The sequence below is a fragment of the Mobula birostris genome, chromosome 6, assembly GCF_030028105.1.
Source record: "Mobula birostris isolate sMobBir1 chromosome 6, sMobBir1.hap1, whole genome shotgun sequence".
In the NCBI taxonomy this organism is placed as follows: Eukaryota; Metazoa; Chordata; class Chondrichthyes; order Myliobatiformes; family Myliobatidae; genus Mobula; species Mobula birostris.
In genome coordinates, this window is record NC_092375.1 from 183,335,779 (window position 1) to 183,352,848 (window position 17,070).

Below are 17,070 nucleotides of genomic sequence, written 5' to 3' on the forward strand. Positions count from 1 at the left end.
TCTCACTCAGGCCACCACTACAGCTCGGAGCCCCCTGTCCCGTGCCTGGGGCCCCGCCTCTCCTCTTTCCTGATCCTGCCATAACTCAGACTGCCCGCAGCTAGCCCTCCCCACTACACCTGACTCAGTGGGAGAAGGGCCAAAGGTCTCTTCCTCAATCACGGGGAAGTTAGCGAAAGGCAGCATGTACCACATGTCCAGCACATCATCCTTCGAATCCGTATCCTTCCTCATCCCCTCGATCGATAGCTGCTGGTTAAGTTTCTCCAAACTGAAACATTTAGCCGGGGCTACCCCTTCAGCCTCCTGCAGTCGAGACGTCAGCTTCTTCGGGGACTCCTTCAACTCTCGCCACAGCCTCAGCAGTTCTGACTCAGGGTTCTTCGTCATCTCAATCTGGGAAGCAGTTACCCACCAGTTTCTTCCACACTGACCTGAAAAGCAGCAGTTAAAGAATGTTCAGCCTCTGGTTGTGTCTTCCTGAGGATGTCTTCCAGGTCAACTTTCAGTTTTTCCACTTCATTTAAACTCGCGATAGTTACCTTCAGGTTCCTTTCAAGCGTCTGCCTCCCTTTTCCGAGATCTGTCCTCCATTTCTTTACCTCCTCGGGAGTGTAGTCAAACTCCCCTCCCTGGGCTCTCGGTTTTCTGTTGACCTTAGTCAGAACACCTCCTTGATCTTCTCCAACTTGCAAGTCTTCCAATCTGTTCTGAATCGACGTCTTGAGTTTCTGCTGATCCCTTCGAAGGTGGGTCATTGTTTCTTCTCGCTGGATTAATTCATCATTACATGACCGCAGTGCAATGCAAATCCCCTCTCTTCCCTGTGTCTCATTCAGGTTGACGACATGGGTTTCCATCCCCTGGTCCACCACCGTCTGTCCCAACACCAGGAAGTTCAACTGGTATGTCAGGTCATTTTCCTCACATTGCACCAAACTCCTCCGGCCAAAAACTCCTCCACATTTGACACTTCACTTCGGTCGCCCGGGCTCAGCCACTCGCCTCATAGTCCCCCCAGGCGAATCCAAGCTCTAGGCGGTCATCCACATACGTCAAAACTCCACACACCTTCACTTCCCCCATGGTCTTCCTCATGCCCCGCGGGAAGGATGCAGGGGCTCCGGATATGCCCTTCGGCATCTTTTTGGATCGTAAGAATCCTAGGGAATTAGTAAAGGCAGCTCAACAGCCGCACTCCTCAGGATCTGGCAACATCCACCCCTCAGATGCAGCACATTAAACCACGTCGCATCATCCACACACACGCTGCCTCCATCTTCCACGCTGCTAGGGTCCAGTTGTCGCGACCTCTCTCTCACTGAGGTGTCTTCAGCGGTCAACTCCCCTCCCTCATGGTAGTTCGGAGCATCTACTAAGAGGGTCTCACCCTCGGCTATTTTCCCCAAGCCGTACCACCGCTGGGTCTCGTTTAAATTCGGTACTGGCTCAAGGCTGCTACACACGTCCTCAGAAGCAACTTGACACACTGGGTGCCCAGAAAATGCCTCCAAGACTTCCAGGGTCATTAACCAATCATCGTCTTCTGGATAACTACTGCCACTAGTCCCCAAAGTCTCCGGTGCCCTTGCGGTTGTCAAGGATAAATGCTTCAGACACCGGTTGTAAAACGAACTGTAAAACAACTTGACCTGCACCCCTGGGCCAAGGATGGCTTTAGTATCACTTCCCTCTATCTGGGGCATAGCCCCTCTAAGCCTTCAGGAATAGGGCCTTCTCCTTTCGGAAGTACATTGGTACATTGCTGGGAACGTGCTTCCCCAGAGACCCCAAGCCATTCCCCCACTGGGCCCCCACTAAGTTTCCCGACACCTCTCTGATCAGCTGAACAACTGAAGGAGGGGCTGATCCCCTGAAGTGATCCCCCTGGCACTGCAAGCAAGTGAAAACTTTCCCCCCTCTTTCAGATAACTGACAGCTGTCACTATGGTGTAAGTGAAGCTGACAGCTCTAACACAGTCACCAGCCCGCCTACTTAAACTTTCAACCAATCCCTGTCGCTGTCCCTCAACTGAGCACTGCCACTCATCTAACAACTGAGAGATCCGCTCCACCCACGTCTCACACGCCACCGCCCCTCTTGGGGTGGACACTATCCCAAACTCCAGGCAGAGCCTGCCAGAGCTAGAACATTTATTCGCAGACTCTACCTCCAAATCAGACCACTCTTTCCTCTCTCTCCCAACGGCATGGACAGCCCCGAGTGCCCCCTCCAACTCGTCAATGCCAGCCTGAACTCGAACAAAGACCGCACCCACAACACATACAGCAATAGCCAGCAAATAACCCACAGAGACACACATTACAGATTTAAACAGGGCACCCACACAGCATACTAGCAGAGTCAATCCCGGACAATGCCCCCACAATGTAGACCCCCCCCCCCCCCGCCCCCGGCCACCCTCAGGGTCGCTCAGCTTGCTGTCGTCTAGGGAAGCAGCCCTCGGCCCTGGCAAACTGGGTAATTCGTTTGTGTGGATGCTGTGTGAGGTACCCCAACCCGCCCAAATAACAGACAGTACACCAGATGCAATTAAATGATTAACAGTTTATAGATATTACTGGAACTATATAATTAAAAGAGAATAAAATATAAAAGGAAAATAAAAGGTGCCACACTCATCAAAGTTCAATCTCTTCATGCACAAAAACCGTTGGAGCTCAAGGACCTTCTCTTCACCCTGCGACCCCCTCAGACCACCTCGACCCGCCGCCTGGGACCAACAACGGTGGTCAACCAGACGCTCCACATGAGTCCGTCTTCGTCTCCTCGCCGAACATCCTGCTCGGGGTCCGACCCCGTTAGCGGACTCACAGTACCTCGTCCATCCTCTGTCCCGCTCTCCCGCCTTCTGCCCCAAAACCCCGCGCATACAGTATCTTCAAACGCACCAAAACCATAACAACTATCCCAATTGGTTAATAGCATTCTCTTATCACACTCTAAAGGAAAAACAAGCTGCTAGCGCAAACTTTCTCAGCGTTTAACAGAACAAAGCCACATTCCCCAGATTAATATAACAAAGACGCCATTTTAATTAGCCTCCGCAGCAACATAAAAGTCGAAACCCCCTTACATAAATAATGTTGGAAAAAAGTGTGGAGAAAATTTGCAAGGATTTTGCTGGGTCTGGAGGACCAGAGCTACAAGGAAAGATTGATTAGGTTTGGATTGTATTCTTTAGAGCATAGAAGATTGAGAGGAGATTGACATACAAAATTATGAGGGGTACAAATAGGGTAAATGCAAGCACGCTTTGTCCACTGAGATTGGGAGGGACTACAACCAGAGGTCATGGGTTAAAGATGAGAAGCTTAAGGGGAATACAAGGGGAAACTTCTTCACTCAGAAGGTCATGAAACCGCATGGTCCACACGAGTTTGATATCAACATTTAAGCCAAGTTTGGATAGGTGCATGGATGGTAGGGGTGTGGAGGCCTATGGTCTCAGTGCAGGTCAGTGTGAGTAGGCAGTTTAAATGGTTTCATCATGAATTTGCTGGGCCAAAGGGCCTGTTTCAGTGCTGTAATCTGAGCTCAATACTCCATCCAATATTCCAAAATATGATCTTATCAATGCCTATTAGGACAAATCTGCCACTTTATTCAATTTACCTAGCAAGACATTTAAGCTGTCCAAACTTCCTGTAATGGCCTCCACCCCCATCCCGTTCCCCCTCACCTCCCTCTGGTGCTCCTCCCCCTTTTCTTTATTCCATGGTCTTACACCCTCTATCATATTCCCCTTTTCCAACCCTGCATCACTTTCACCAGTTAACTTTCCAGCTCTTTACTTCAGCCCTCCCCCTCCTGCTTTCACCTATCACTTTCTCCCTCTCCTCCCCGTACCTTTTAACTCCTCAGTTTTTGTCTCCAGTCCCGCTGAAGGGTCTCAGCCCCAAATGCCAACTGATTACCCTTTTCCATAGATGCTGTCTGGCCTGTTGATTTCCTGCAGATTCTTGTGTGTTGCTTGGATTTCCAGCATCTGCAGATTTTCTCGCTTCCTTTCATAGCTGCAATATTTTGCAATTTATGAACCAGGCAACCCAGATCCCTTCACAGCTCGGAGTTCAACAGACTCACCATTTTAAAAACATGCATGCAATTGCTCAGCTGGGTCTTGTCTGTGGCAGGTATTGTGAACTAGTTTGTCACATCTGAAGATTAAAAACAGAAGTATGAGCTTTGCTGCATGTAGATCAAGTGGAATAAGTTTCAATGACATTGGGGTAGGTGGTGCTTTCATGGTAGAAAGGGATTTTTGGATTGTTGGCCTTTCCACACAGCATTAGTAATTCTTTAAATTATATTGCCAGATAGTTACTGCTGCCTTTGGCTAAAGTATAGACCCAAGGGTTAATTGCAGAACTACTGTAGATGATAATTAACAATTCAAAAGGTAGATAAGTGGAAGGAAAAAAAACAAAAAAAAACACAAAACCCATGCATTTTCTTCATCTAAAACCGAAAGTCGAAGACTACTACTTGCAGGGTCATGGGGGGTGGGTGTGAGCAGTTTCAAGTTGCTGAATGTCAGCACTGCAGAGAACCCAAAGACACGGACAAATGCGTAACAGAGAGCATTCTGACTGGTTGCATCACAACCTGTCACAGCCTTTAGTGCACAGGATCCCAGGAGGCTGCAGACACGGCCAGCTCCATCATGGAGACAATCCTCCCCACCGAGGGCATCAAGAGATGGTGCCTCAAGGCAGCAGCATTCATTAGTGAGGATATGCACCATTAGAAACACACGCTTCTCAGGACCCCGAACAACTACACTCAGCAATTCAGGTGGTTCCTTCCTCTCAAAGAGACTTCTGAATTGTCCATGAATGTGACCACCACCTCTTTTTCACTATTTGTTTTGTAATTCATAGCAATTTGTCTTTGCACTGCATTGGTGCTGCAAACCATTTCATGCCATACAATCGTGATAATAAACCCAATTTTGATATAATAATTCAGTACCCAGAATGGCAGGCTCAGGACCAGAATTATATGTATCTAATATACTCCTATAATTTATGCACATTAATTTAACCTCAATGATAAAATAAAACTGATAAAATATGGCCTTATGGTCTAAAATTTTGAATCTTTTTCCAGAAGATTGGAGGTAAATATCTAGAGCAACTAATACTTCAAGTATGAAATTCATTAAATTCTTTTAGACAGCTTCAAAACCACTAGATGGTGCCACAGGGTAAACAGCACCAGTCACTAATAAAATCTAGAAGCTGGAGTTCTAAGCTTTGAAGGTTTTGGCCTACAGGAAGTTTTAGTTGCTAGAAATGCAGCCCATATTATTCAACTCTGATGCCAGAAGTTCACTGGATAAAGTTTTCTATATGACTGGGCATCACAACTGCTTGTTTTTTTTTAAAAAGTATCCTGAACTTGATCAAATTAAATTATTGCAAATTGCACCATTTTTTGGATAGGGAGAAGTCACTTTGGTCATCCAGTTATTTTTTAGTCAATTCTTCATTTAATCCCATATGCTCCCACTGCTATATTTTCCCCAGATTTTTATGGACAGTCACCTTTAATGGAACCATGTCATGTGCTACTGTCCAGTGGTAGTGATAGGAAGATCCACTATTAAGGCAGATACTAAAGTCTTTTTTTTAAGTATCTGAGAGGGTGAAAAGAGAGTCGAGGGTAGGTACAGGACCAATACAAAATGACACTGGAGATATTGTAATGAGAGATGCAGAGATGGCAGAGGAACTGAATGCGTATTTTATATCAGTCTTCACAGTGGAAGACATTGGCAGTATACCGGACATTCAAGAGTGTCAGAGAAGTGAGATTTGTGCAGTGAAAATTACGACTGAGAAGATGCTCAGGAAGCTTAATGGTCTGAGGGAGCATAGATCTCCTGGACCTGATGGAATGCACCCTTGGGTTCTGAAGGAAGTATGAGAGATTGGAGGCAGTATGAGAGATTGGAGGCATTAAATATGATCTTTCAAGAACTGATAGATTCTGGTATTGTACCGGATGACTGGAAAATTGCAAACGTCACTCTGCTATTTAAGCAGGGTGAGAGGTAACAGAAAGGAAACTATAGACCTGTCAGCAGTTGGGAAGTTGTTGGAATCAATTGTTAGGGATGAGATTACAGAGTACCTGGAGGCACATGACAAGATCGGCTAAAGCTAACATGGTTTCTTGAAAGGAAGATCTTGTCAGACAAACCTACTACAATTCTTTGAGGAAATTACAAGCAGGGTAGATGAGGAGATGCAGTAGATGTGGTGTACTTGGATTTTCAGAATGCCTTTGACAAGGTGCCACACACGAGGCTGCTTAGCAAGATAAGAGCCCATGGAATTACAGGGGAGTTACTAGCATGGGTGGAGCTTTGGTTGATCAGCAGAAAACAGTGGGAGTAAAGGGATGCTATTCTGGCTGGCTGTCGGTTACCAGCGGAGGTTCACTGGGGTCGGTGTTGGGACTGCTGCTTTTTTACAATGTATGTCAATGATTTAGACTACAGGATTAATGGATTTGTGGATAAATTTGCCGATAATACAAAGATAGCTGAAGGAGCGGGTAGTGTTGTGGAAACGGAGCCTGCAGAGAGACTTAGATGGTTTAGGGGAATGGGCAAAGAAGTGGCAAATGAAATACAATATTGGAAAGTGTATGGTCATGCATTTTGGTGGAAGAAACAAACGGGCATACAGTTATTCAGATGGGGAGAGAATTCAAAATGCAGAGATGCAAAGGGACTTGGGAGTCCTTGTGCAGGATACCCAAAAGGTTAACCTCCAGGTTGAGTTGGTGGTGAAGGCCGCAAATGCAATTTTGGCATTCATTTCTAGGAGGTAGAGAATACAAGAGCAGGGATGTGATGTTAAGGCTCTCTAAGGCACTTGTGAGACCACACTAGGAGTATTGTGTGCAGTTTTGGGCTCCTTATTTTAGAAAGGATGTACTGACATTGGAGAGGGTTCAGAGAAGATTCACTAGAATGATTCCAGGAGTGAAAGGGTTGCCATATGAGGTACAACTGGCAGCTCTTGGGTTGTATTCCTTGGAGTTTCAGAGAATGGGGGAATGGGGGGGGGGGGAGAATCTCATAGAAACATTCTGAATGTTAAAAGGTCTGAACAGATTAGATATGGCAAAGTTATTTCCCATATAGTACGGGATTCTAGGACAAGAGGGCACAACTTCAGGATTGAAGGACATCCATTTAGAACTGAGATGTGGAGAAATTACTTTATCTAAAGGGTGGTAAATCTGTGGAATTTGTTGCCATGAGTGGCTGTGGAGGTCAAGTCACTGGGTGTATTTAAGGCAGAGATAGATAGGTTCTTGATCAGCCAGGGCATCAAGGGGTATGGGCTGAAGGCAGGGGAGTGGAGATGACTGGAAGAATTGGATCAGCCCATGATTGAATGGCAGAGCAGACTCAATGGGCCAAATGGCCTACTTCTGCTCCTTTATCTTATGGACTTAACCGTTGAAGTTGTCTGTATTGATTTTAGTCAATCATTTGGCAAGGCACCTCACAAGAAGCTCATCCAGAAGAACAAACTGCGTGGCATCCACAGTGACTTGACCATCTGGATTCAGAATTGAAGACAGTGTAGTAGCTCTATGGGACTCATTAAAATGGACATCAATGGGCTGCCAAGTTTGCACACAATAGTCATGACATACCTCCACATTACCCACAATGCAGAAGGATACAGATCAGTTGTGGGTAAACGTGGAAAAACAAAATGTGAGGTATTCCTTGGTGATCAGAAGGTATAGAATACAGTCAATAAAAAGACGATTAACAATAATGAGGAGGACCTTGAGGTTCAAGTCCAAAGCTCCCTGAATGTGGCTGCACATGTTGATAGGATTGTAAAGAAATCTTATTGAATGCTTGTTTTCAATTGGTCCAGGCACAAAGTTCAAAAGTTGGGAAGTTATCTTGTAGCTCTATAAAGCTGATTGGCCTGTATCCGGAGTATAAAACTCAGTTCCCACAATCCCATTATTAAAGCATGCCTAGTTGGAGAGGGTGCAGAATGGTGCCTGGATTAGAGGACATGTGCAATACAGAGGTTAGCATACCTGGGCTGTGTCTTTCCCACCCCCAAACCCCAGAGTGGCAAAGTCAATGAGATTTGACATAGATTTATAATAAAGAAACAGATAGTAGACTGCCAGCATCTTTTTCCTGGGGTTGAACTTTCCAATACAGAGGGTATATGTTTAAATGGCAAGAGGATACAAGTTCCAAGTACATGCAAGACACGTCTCTCCCCCGCTCCCAGATAGAACTCACTGTCAGAGGTGGTAGTGGAGGCAGATGAGACTGATTCATTTGAGATGCACTTAGATAGGTACATCAACATGCAGAAAATTTGAGGGGGGTGGGGTAGATATTGATGTTGTGCAAGGAGGAATAAGTTTAGTTAGACATAATTACCAATTTAGTTTACTGCATCCACGAGGAAATCTGCAGATGCTGGAACTTCAAGCAACACACACAAAATGCTGGTGGAACGCAGCAGGCCAGACAGCATCTATAGGAAGAAATACAGTTGATGTTTCGGGCTGAGACCCTTCGTCAAGACTAACTGAAAGAAAAGATATTAAGAGACTTGAAAGTGGGAGGGGGAGGGGGAGATCCGAATTGATAGGAGAAGACAGGAGGGGGAGGGATGGAGCCAAGAGCTGGAAAGTTGATTGGCAAAAGGGATACCAGGCTGGAGAAGGGAGAGGATTATGGGACGGGAGGCCTAGGGAGAAAGAAAGGGGGAGGAGAGCACCAGAGGAAGATGGAGAGCAGGCAAGGAGTTATTGTGAGAGGGACACAGAGAGAAAAAAAAGGGAAAATATAATAAATACATATAAGGGATGGGACAAGAAGGGGAGGAGGGTATAAACAGTAGTTAGAGAAATCAATGTTCATGCCATCAGGTTGGAGACCACCCAGGCAGAATACTAGGTGTTATTCCTCCAACCTGAGTGTGGCTTCATCTTACCCACCCCACCAGCCTCCGGGTCCAACATATTATTCTCCATAACTTCCGCCATCTCCAACGGGATCCCACCACTAAGCACATCTTTCCCTCCCCACCTCTCTCTGCTTTCCGCAGGGATCGCTCCCTACACGACTCCCTTGTCCATTCGTCCCACCCCTCCCCACCGATACCCCTCCTAGCACTTATCCTTGTAAGCGGAACAAGTGCTACACATGCCCTTACGCTTCCTCCCTCACCACCATTCAGGGCCCCAGTCAGTCCTCCCAGGTGAGGCGACACTTCACCTGTGAGTCAGCTGGTGTGATATACTGCGTCCGGTGCCTCCAGTGCGGCCTTCTATATATTGGTGAGACCCGACGCAGACTGGAAGACTGTTTCGCTGAACACCCACATGAACACTGAACACTTACGCTCTGTCCGCCAGAGAAAGCAGGATCTCCCAGTGGCCACACATTTTAATTCCACATCCCATTCCCATTCTGACATGTCTATCCACGGCCTCCTCTACTGTAAAGATGAAGCCACACTCAGGTTGGAGGAACAACACCTTATATTCCGTCTGGGTAGCCTCCAACCTGATTGCATGAACATGGATTTCTCTAACTTCTGTTAACGCCCCACCTCCCCTTCTTACCCCATCCATTATTTATTATTTTTTCTTTTTTTTCCTCTGTCCCTCACAATAACTTATTGCTTTCTCTCCATCTTCCTCTGGTGCTCACCTCCCCCTTTCTTTCTCCCTAGGCCTCCCATCCCATGATCCTCTCCCTTCTCCACCCTGGTATCCCTTTTGCCAATCAACTGTCCAGCTCTTGGCTTCATCCCTCCCCCTCCTGTCTTCTCCTATCATTTCATATGTCCCCCTCCCCCTCTCAAATCTCTTACTATCTCTTCTTTCAGTTAATCCTGACGAAGGGTCCCGGGCCGAAACGTCGACTGTACTTCTTCCTATAGACGCTGCCCGGCCTGCTGCGTTCCACCAGCATTTTGTGTGTGTTGCTAGTTTACAGCATCATAGGCCCCAATCCACATATTCTCTGGAAGTTGTCCCTTTTGTCACTCAGAAGTCCATCTTGCATGTATGGCCCTGCAATTCTAGTCAAATTTGATGCAGAATTCAGGGACTCCTACTGTGACCAGACTTTTTACTATATTTGCGTCAGATGCAATTGAGAATTTAAATGATTAAATGCTACAAAGATGCTGAATGGCTATTTCACATATTCTTATAAATCTCCACCAGATCTCTTCCCAATCTTTGCTACTCCGGAAAAAATCCAAGTTTGTCCAATTTTTTGTATTTCACATTCCCTCGAATGCAGGGAGCATATAAAGATCTGTTTGTCAACATTCTATCAATATTTGTAACAAATACCTTTACTATTAAGAGCCCATCAGAAAAGACACTTACTGCCCTTAATAATGATTAGTAAAGGAAAACATGTCAGAATAAGACAAGCTGAATGAACTCAAATAGCAAGATTTGTTCTCTTGACTTCTGGACACAGTAGAAACACATTCTCCCATGGGATAAAATGGTTTTGTTCAAACGCACGGAAAAATTCCTCATGCAGGTATCACAAATGACATGTCTGAACTGGAATACAATTCCCAAATCTGGACAGAATTTAAAAACCAAGGGAAGGAAAATTCAAGCAAACTTTATTCATGTAGAAAATGTCAAAGACACATCAATTTGCATTTAGTAGAAAATAGGTCATTTGCAGCTTGATCTCTCACTTACCCCACAGATAAATCAGAACACAAGTTTTCACAATGTCATTAAAAATATTTCCCTAAACAGATATTCTCAGAAGAACAACCATAATTGAAGACTTCTGTGGAAATAGTATATACACGAAATACTGCAAGATTTCTCCATTTCCTGAGGTTTCAAAGACTAAAAAAGTCAGATTTACAAGTTTACAGGAAGCAGCAGGACAATTTGCCTTTATACAGACAAAGTGCATCTTCAAATTTATGCTTGGGAAATAATTTCAGTAGAACTTACTGGTATCAAAAAGTCTGTCAGGAAAGGGAGCAGACAATATTTAATGCAAAATTGTTAAAGTTACAGTACTTTCATTAACAGGCTTTTAATTTGATGAAACCAGTAAGTTTATAGAGGCTGGTTCCTTGTCAATTTTAAAAACTTGTTAGAACAGATCTCAGCCAGACCCTTTAATGGAATGGATTGGCAAATCATATTGGACATGAGTCTACACATCATGACCAAATAATAAATTCAAGTTAGGCCCAATTTGGCAATGAAAACTACAAAACCATATTCATAAAGGGTACAATCAGTTATTGCAGTAAAAAAAAATAAACACAATACCAAATTACTAGTTCAATTATTAGAACAAAATGTCTAAACAACGGACCACAAAACTCACTTTCAGTACTTGAGGTACAGTGATAAAATAGGCAAGCAATTTTGGAATTTTCTGAAAATGCTTGCTATTTAAATTTCAGTGCAAAATAATGCTGGATGAATTTCACTCATCTTCACACACAATATCCAGATAATTCAATGCAAAATTCTGTACGAAAATTAGTATACTAAACTGAATCTATTGTTTTTTTGCATTCTGTTCAAGTATTAAGAAAATGGGATCTTCTGTTTCTGTTGCTTATTTTTATAATTGAACACATTGCTCTCTTGGCAAGACATCATGTTCCAATAAGGATGGCACACAAATATCAAACAGTAAACAGTGTTACCACAATAAAAAAAAACATGTCAGGCAGGCAGAGACCAATCTCAAGCAGCACAGATTTCAGTAATGCCACAACAGATTTTTTGTATTGTCCTCCCATTACAAGCAGCACAATAAAACACTGATTTCTTAGGCACAATGAGGTTCAAAAGTCAAAGATCAAGTATTGAGTAGCATCAATCTAACAATCCAATTCCACAGGTAGTCTTCCTTTGGTCTGAGGCACAGTGTACACTATCACAATTATCTTCTCACAGTTGCGGTGTTTGTTCGAAGCACGCACTCGAGACAACTCTGGTGAACGAATGGCTTCAGATTAAAGTGCAACTCGGGCACAGGCGTGTTTCAATTTGCAGGGCAGCACTCCCTTGTTAAGATGGTGGAACTCCACAAGCTGAATAAGGTCTGAAAACTTGGTGCGCCCCTCATCCATTGTATAACATACTCTTCCATCGTCTTCCAGCTGCATTGATTACATGGCAGTTATGAAACATTTCCAATACATTAAAATTCTTATAAGTTAACTTCTTACTTTGCATCCTTCTTGTAAATCTCTGAACCACTGGTTAAAGAGAACCTGGACACTACAGCACAGAATCAGGCTACTCAGCCCCCAATGTTGTGCCAAACCAGCTAAAAAGCAAATAAGAAGCACTAATTTGTAATACCTACACAGTCCACCTTCCTTACATCCATTGCCTATACAAACATCTCTTCAAAACCCCCCAATGGACTTGCCTCTACCACTATACTAGGCAGCACATTCCAAGCATTCATGACCAAGATACTCCTCACATTTCCATCCCCCCCGCCCCCCCAAACCCAACTGCCCTCATCCTCAACACATGCCTTCTGGTTTTAGGCACTTCAACCCCGGGGAACATAGTCTGTCCACTCTATGCCCCCCTCAATCCTGTCAACCTCTATTAGATCACCCCTCATCCTCCAGTGCTCTAGAGGAAGCAACCCAAGTTTATCATTGATAACCTTGGCAAAGCCTTAAAAAGGCCATTTGTTATACTGCTGCAAATGCTAAACTATTTTGACTTTCCTCAAGCAGTAACATTTTTTAATGTCAATTAGGGCATTTGTAATGGGATTGGTATTAAAATACAGTCTTATAGTAGTAAATATCCAACCACAATTCAATGGGTTGTCATTCTTTGGTCAGAAGGCACAAGTATCTTCACAAACTACCGGCCTACTAGTCTCAAGTCCACTTCATGACTCATTCCTGAGGGGCTGACATCCCAGAGATCCAGGTACATTGGATTATGTCGCCATTTCAGCTTGAGACAAATCCCTTAAATTGGTAAATCTCAAGCTGACCATTATCAGTACAATAATGGTCAAAAAATTTCTGCTTCAGACAGTTTAAGCTCAATGATTGCAACGTGCAATTTACTTTAACTTAAGGCTCTAATTTAGGCCAAGTTAGACCTTTTCATTCTCTCCCCACCCCCCCACCCCAAGCAAATCAGCTGCTCAACAACATCATGTGCAACAAGACTGAAATCCCTCAATTGCATGATTTACAGTTAGACTAAATCAAAGTACCGAGTACGGAGATGGGATGTTATGTTGAAGTTGTACAAGATATTGACAAGGCCCAATTTGGACAAGAAAGATGTAAACAAGGTTGAAGAAGAGTACAGAATGGATTTACAAGGATGTTGCCGAGTCTTCAGGACCCAAGTTATCAGGAAAATTGAATAGGTTCAGACTTTACTTGGAAAGTAGAAGACAGAGCTATACAGAATTGTGAGGGGTATAGGTAGACTAAGTGCATGCAGGCTTTTTCTAGAGTTTGGGTTAGACTACAACTTAGAGGTAATGGATTAAAGGTGATAGATGTAAAGTTTAAGGGGTACACAAGGAGAAATTTCTTCAGGTGGGTCCTGAGTGTGGAACGAGCTGCCAGCACAAGTAGTACACGCAAGCCCGATTTCAATGTTGAAGTTTGGAGAGGTACATGGGTGCAAGGTGTGTATGGATCCCGGTGCTCATCGATGGGAGTAGGCAGTTTAAATGGTTTCAGCATGGACTAGAAGGGCCTGCATCTGTGCTGTGACTATTTAATTGTCACAGCTAAGTATGACTATAATCTCTCATGCCAATAGGAACGCAAGTTTATATTTTAGTAGTGTTCTAAGTGTTATTCATTTACAGTAATCCAAATACATTTCTTGTCTGAACAGAATTTTTACAATACAAATTTATAGTACAGTTTGAGGCCTCAGAAGAAGGCCCCAGCACAACTAGAAGTTGTGGTGCACAGATTATTGGCTTTATTCCCTTAACTCCACAGTGAAACAAAATATCTTAGCTAGAACCAAACCCCTTTCTTAGGCTACTTTATAAACCCACCTGTTTTTTTCTCCCCCCCCATCTTTGGCAGATTACAGATTCTTAAATCAGCAAAAGCTCTTCCGTTTCAGGATATCCCACCAAAAAATGCCTCCAAGGGCATTCAGTCTTAAAGTTGCTGAAATTGCCACTTCCCAGATTTTGTTTGCACTTGGGGTTGGGGGAAACTCACCATACACCTTCTAAGCAGCTATATATATCCAGATAACTTTAAAGCCATTCCTTATGCTGATAAATTTTTAGCTGCAGATGGCAAAGAGCATCTTTTCTGGACTGCTTGGTGCTGCTTCACACTGACATTCCGCATCATCCAAGGCAGTATGCCATTATAAATCTCTCTACGTAATGTGCTCATGTGAAAATACACCCAAGTACAGTAGAAATATTCAGCTCTCCCATAAGGTAGATCTTAGCAAAATAAGAACGAACGTTATGGGAGAATTTGAGAAAGTACATTCTATTTGCATTGATAGAACCAATCTACTTCACAAGATGAAATAGACAAGAAAGTTACACTGGATCAATTAAAGTATGGAGAAATAGGGTCATATTAAGAGGGATTTCCTTGAAGTATGAAAGCCCAGTGACATGGTAAACTGACAATAAAATAACTTGCAATGAAAAGATTCTGAGCAAACAAAATGGATAAACAAAAAGAACCAAGTATGATGGTAGTCACAGCCCTACATGAGACAACATCCTGAAAATAATACTGTTTTTTAAAAAAAAAAACAGAAATGACTAGAACATGGATTCCCAACCTGGGGTCCATGGACTCCTTGCTTAATGGTATTGGTCCACGGCATAATGACCTGACTTGGTCCAACCAAGCAGAGTCCACTGCCAAGGCGGCCCACCAGTGCCTTTACTTCCTGAAAAAGAGAAAGAAATTTGGCCTGTCCCCTAAAACCCTCACTAATTTTTATAGATGCACCGTAGAAAGGATTCTTCTGGAGTGCATCACAACTTGGTATGGAAGTTGTCCTGTCCAAGACCAGAAGAAGCTGCAGAAGATCGTAAACACGGCGCAGCACATCACACAAACCAATCTTCTGTCCTTGGACTCATTTTACACTGCACGCTGTCGGAGCAGTGCTGCCAACACACTTTTCATCCCTCTTCCCTCCGGGAGAAGGCTCAGGAGCTTGAAGACTCATACGGCCAGATTTGGGAACAGCTTTTTTCCAACTGTGATAAGACTGCTGAACGGATCCTGACCCGGATCTGGGCCGTACCCTCCAAATATCCGGACCTGCCTCTCGGTTTTTTTGCACTACCTTACTTTCCCTTTTCTATTTTGTATTTATAGTTTATAATTTAAATTTTTAATATTTACTATCGATTTGTACTCCAGAGAGCGCGAAGCGTAGAATCAAATATCGCTGTGATGATTGTACGCTCTAGTATCAAATGTTTGGCGACAATAAAGTAAATTGTTTGAGAACCCCTGGACTAGAAAAACTAGTGGATTGAGAAAGCAGTCAAAGCACCTTAAATAGATTTGCAAGGATCTATGAAGAAATAGTTTGCATACTTATCAGCATTTTATCGAAACCACAAAAGTGCTGTTTAACGATTAAAGTTGGTTGCAGCTATGGTAGCTAAAAAGGAAACATCCCAACAGAAGAAAAATTGAAATTTGAGTACAATGTCCAACTTCCTCCAGAGGCATCAAAATTTAACTAAGTAACTAGAAATTCTACTGCTCATTTATTGCTGACACAGATCAGCATTAACTTTCTTCTCAATGAAGAGCCAGCTTGGAAGTATGAGCAGGGGTTCTCAATCTGGGGTCTATAGACCCCTCAGGTAATGTTAAGGGTCCATGGCATAAAAACAGATTGGGAACGCCTGTACTAGAGGCTCAGTTCAGTAATCTGGAGGAACCACAACACTGAAGGTAGTTTAAAACTGGTTATACAAAAGAGCTATCAAAACTTACTAGTTCATTTAATTTTGCTAGCACTGGGGGGTGGGGGGGGGAAGAAATGGACATTTTGTACCCCACTTTTGATTTTCCTGTTAAGATGTTTCCTTTTTAGCTACCATACCTGCAGCCATAACAAGAAAATTTACAGGACAAGAGGTCACATGAAATGGAATATTAATCAATACTGGTGAAAGCGCTTTTGCAAAGTGCACAAGTGAGCAGGCATCTACACACACACACACACACACACACACACACACACACACACACACACACGCACGTACGTACGTAAAAGATGAAATCAAAAAATGGTCAAACCAAATGCAGAATCAATTTGGTTATGATAAGGAAGGTCAAATGGAATTACGAACAAATGTAAAGTAATGATTTGAACAATACAAATTAAGTGCCTCTCAAGTACAATAATTCAATAACTAACAGCATGCATATCCAGAGGCTTGAGTTGCAGAATTTGGCTATATTTCCAGTACTAGACAGAGTAATGAAACAGGCACGCAGCACTGGAGCCATAAGAGAAAGATAACAACATTAAGATCCAAGTTAAACAACTGATCCAGAAGGGGAGATAAAGGGAAATTTCCCTTTTGAGAGTTAAGATTCAGACAAGATACAAGAATGGATAGTTGACTTTGTGGATATTTGAGTATAATGAGCAGTTACAAGTATTTTCCACACCCTTAACCCTCTCCTGACACCAAGATTTGTTCACATGCATTCTTCTATTCTATTTCAGTAGTAAGTTTGGTCCCCCTATTGCTCTCAGCTGCACTAAGTTTAAAGCTGTCGTGGAAGTGCATATATTAGTTGTAGAAGTACAGATGGTAGCAGGAACAATTTTGCTTTAACAAACGCTGAATCTAGTCTTATTACATTTCCAAATCCAACAGTACCAGAAACTCTAAGAAAATAGCAACCACTCAGAAGCTCCTGCAAATACTGAGATAAGATCCTTGGGACATGAAACATTCAATGAAGCAAGGTGCAGTTTTTTTAACAAGCATCTGTGAA

The 17,070-nt window shown here is 43.3% G+C and overlaps 1 protein-coding gene across 2 annotated transcripts in view; it reads right to left on the minus strand.

The window, feature by feature from the left end:
- grb14 (growth factor receptor-bound protein 14) overlaps window positions 1–17,070 on the minus strand; it is a 109,968-nt gene that overhangs the window by 16,088 nt on the left and 76,810 nt on the right. The window contains exon 13 of one of the 2 annotated variants that reach the window (XM_072262032.1): window positions 10,719–12,207. The exons of the other annotated variant lie outside the window; for it this stretch is intronic. Within the exon in view, the coding sequence (XP_072118133.1) occupies window positions 12,061–12,207 (147 nt within the window). The 3' untranslated portion in view covers window positions 10,719–12,060. Of the gene's footprint in view, window positions 1–10,718; window positions 12,208–17,070 lie in introns of those variants that run through there. 2 annotated transcript variants of the gene reach the window in all.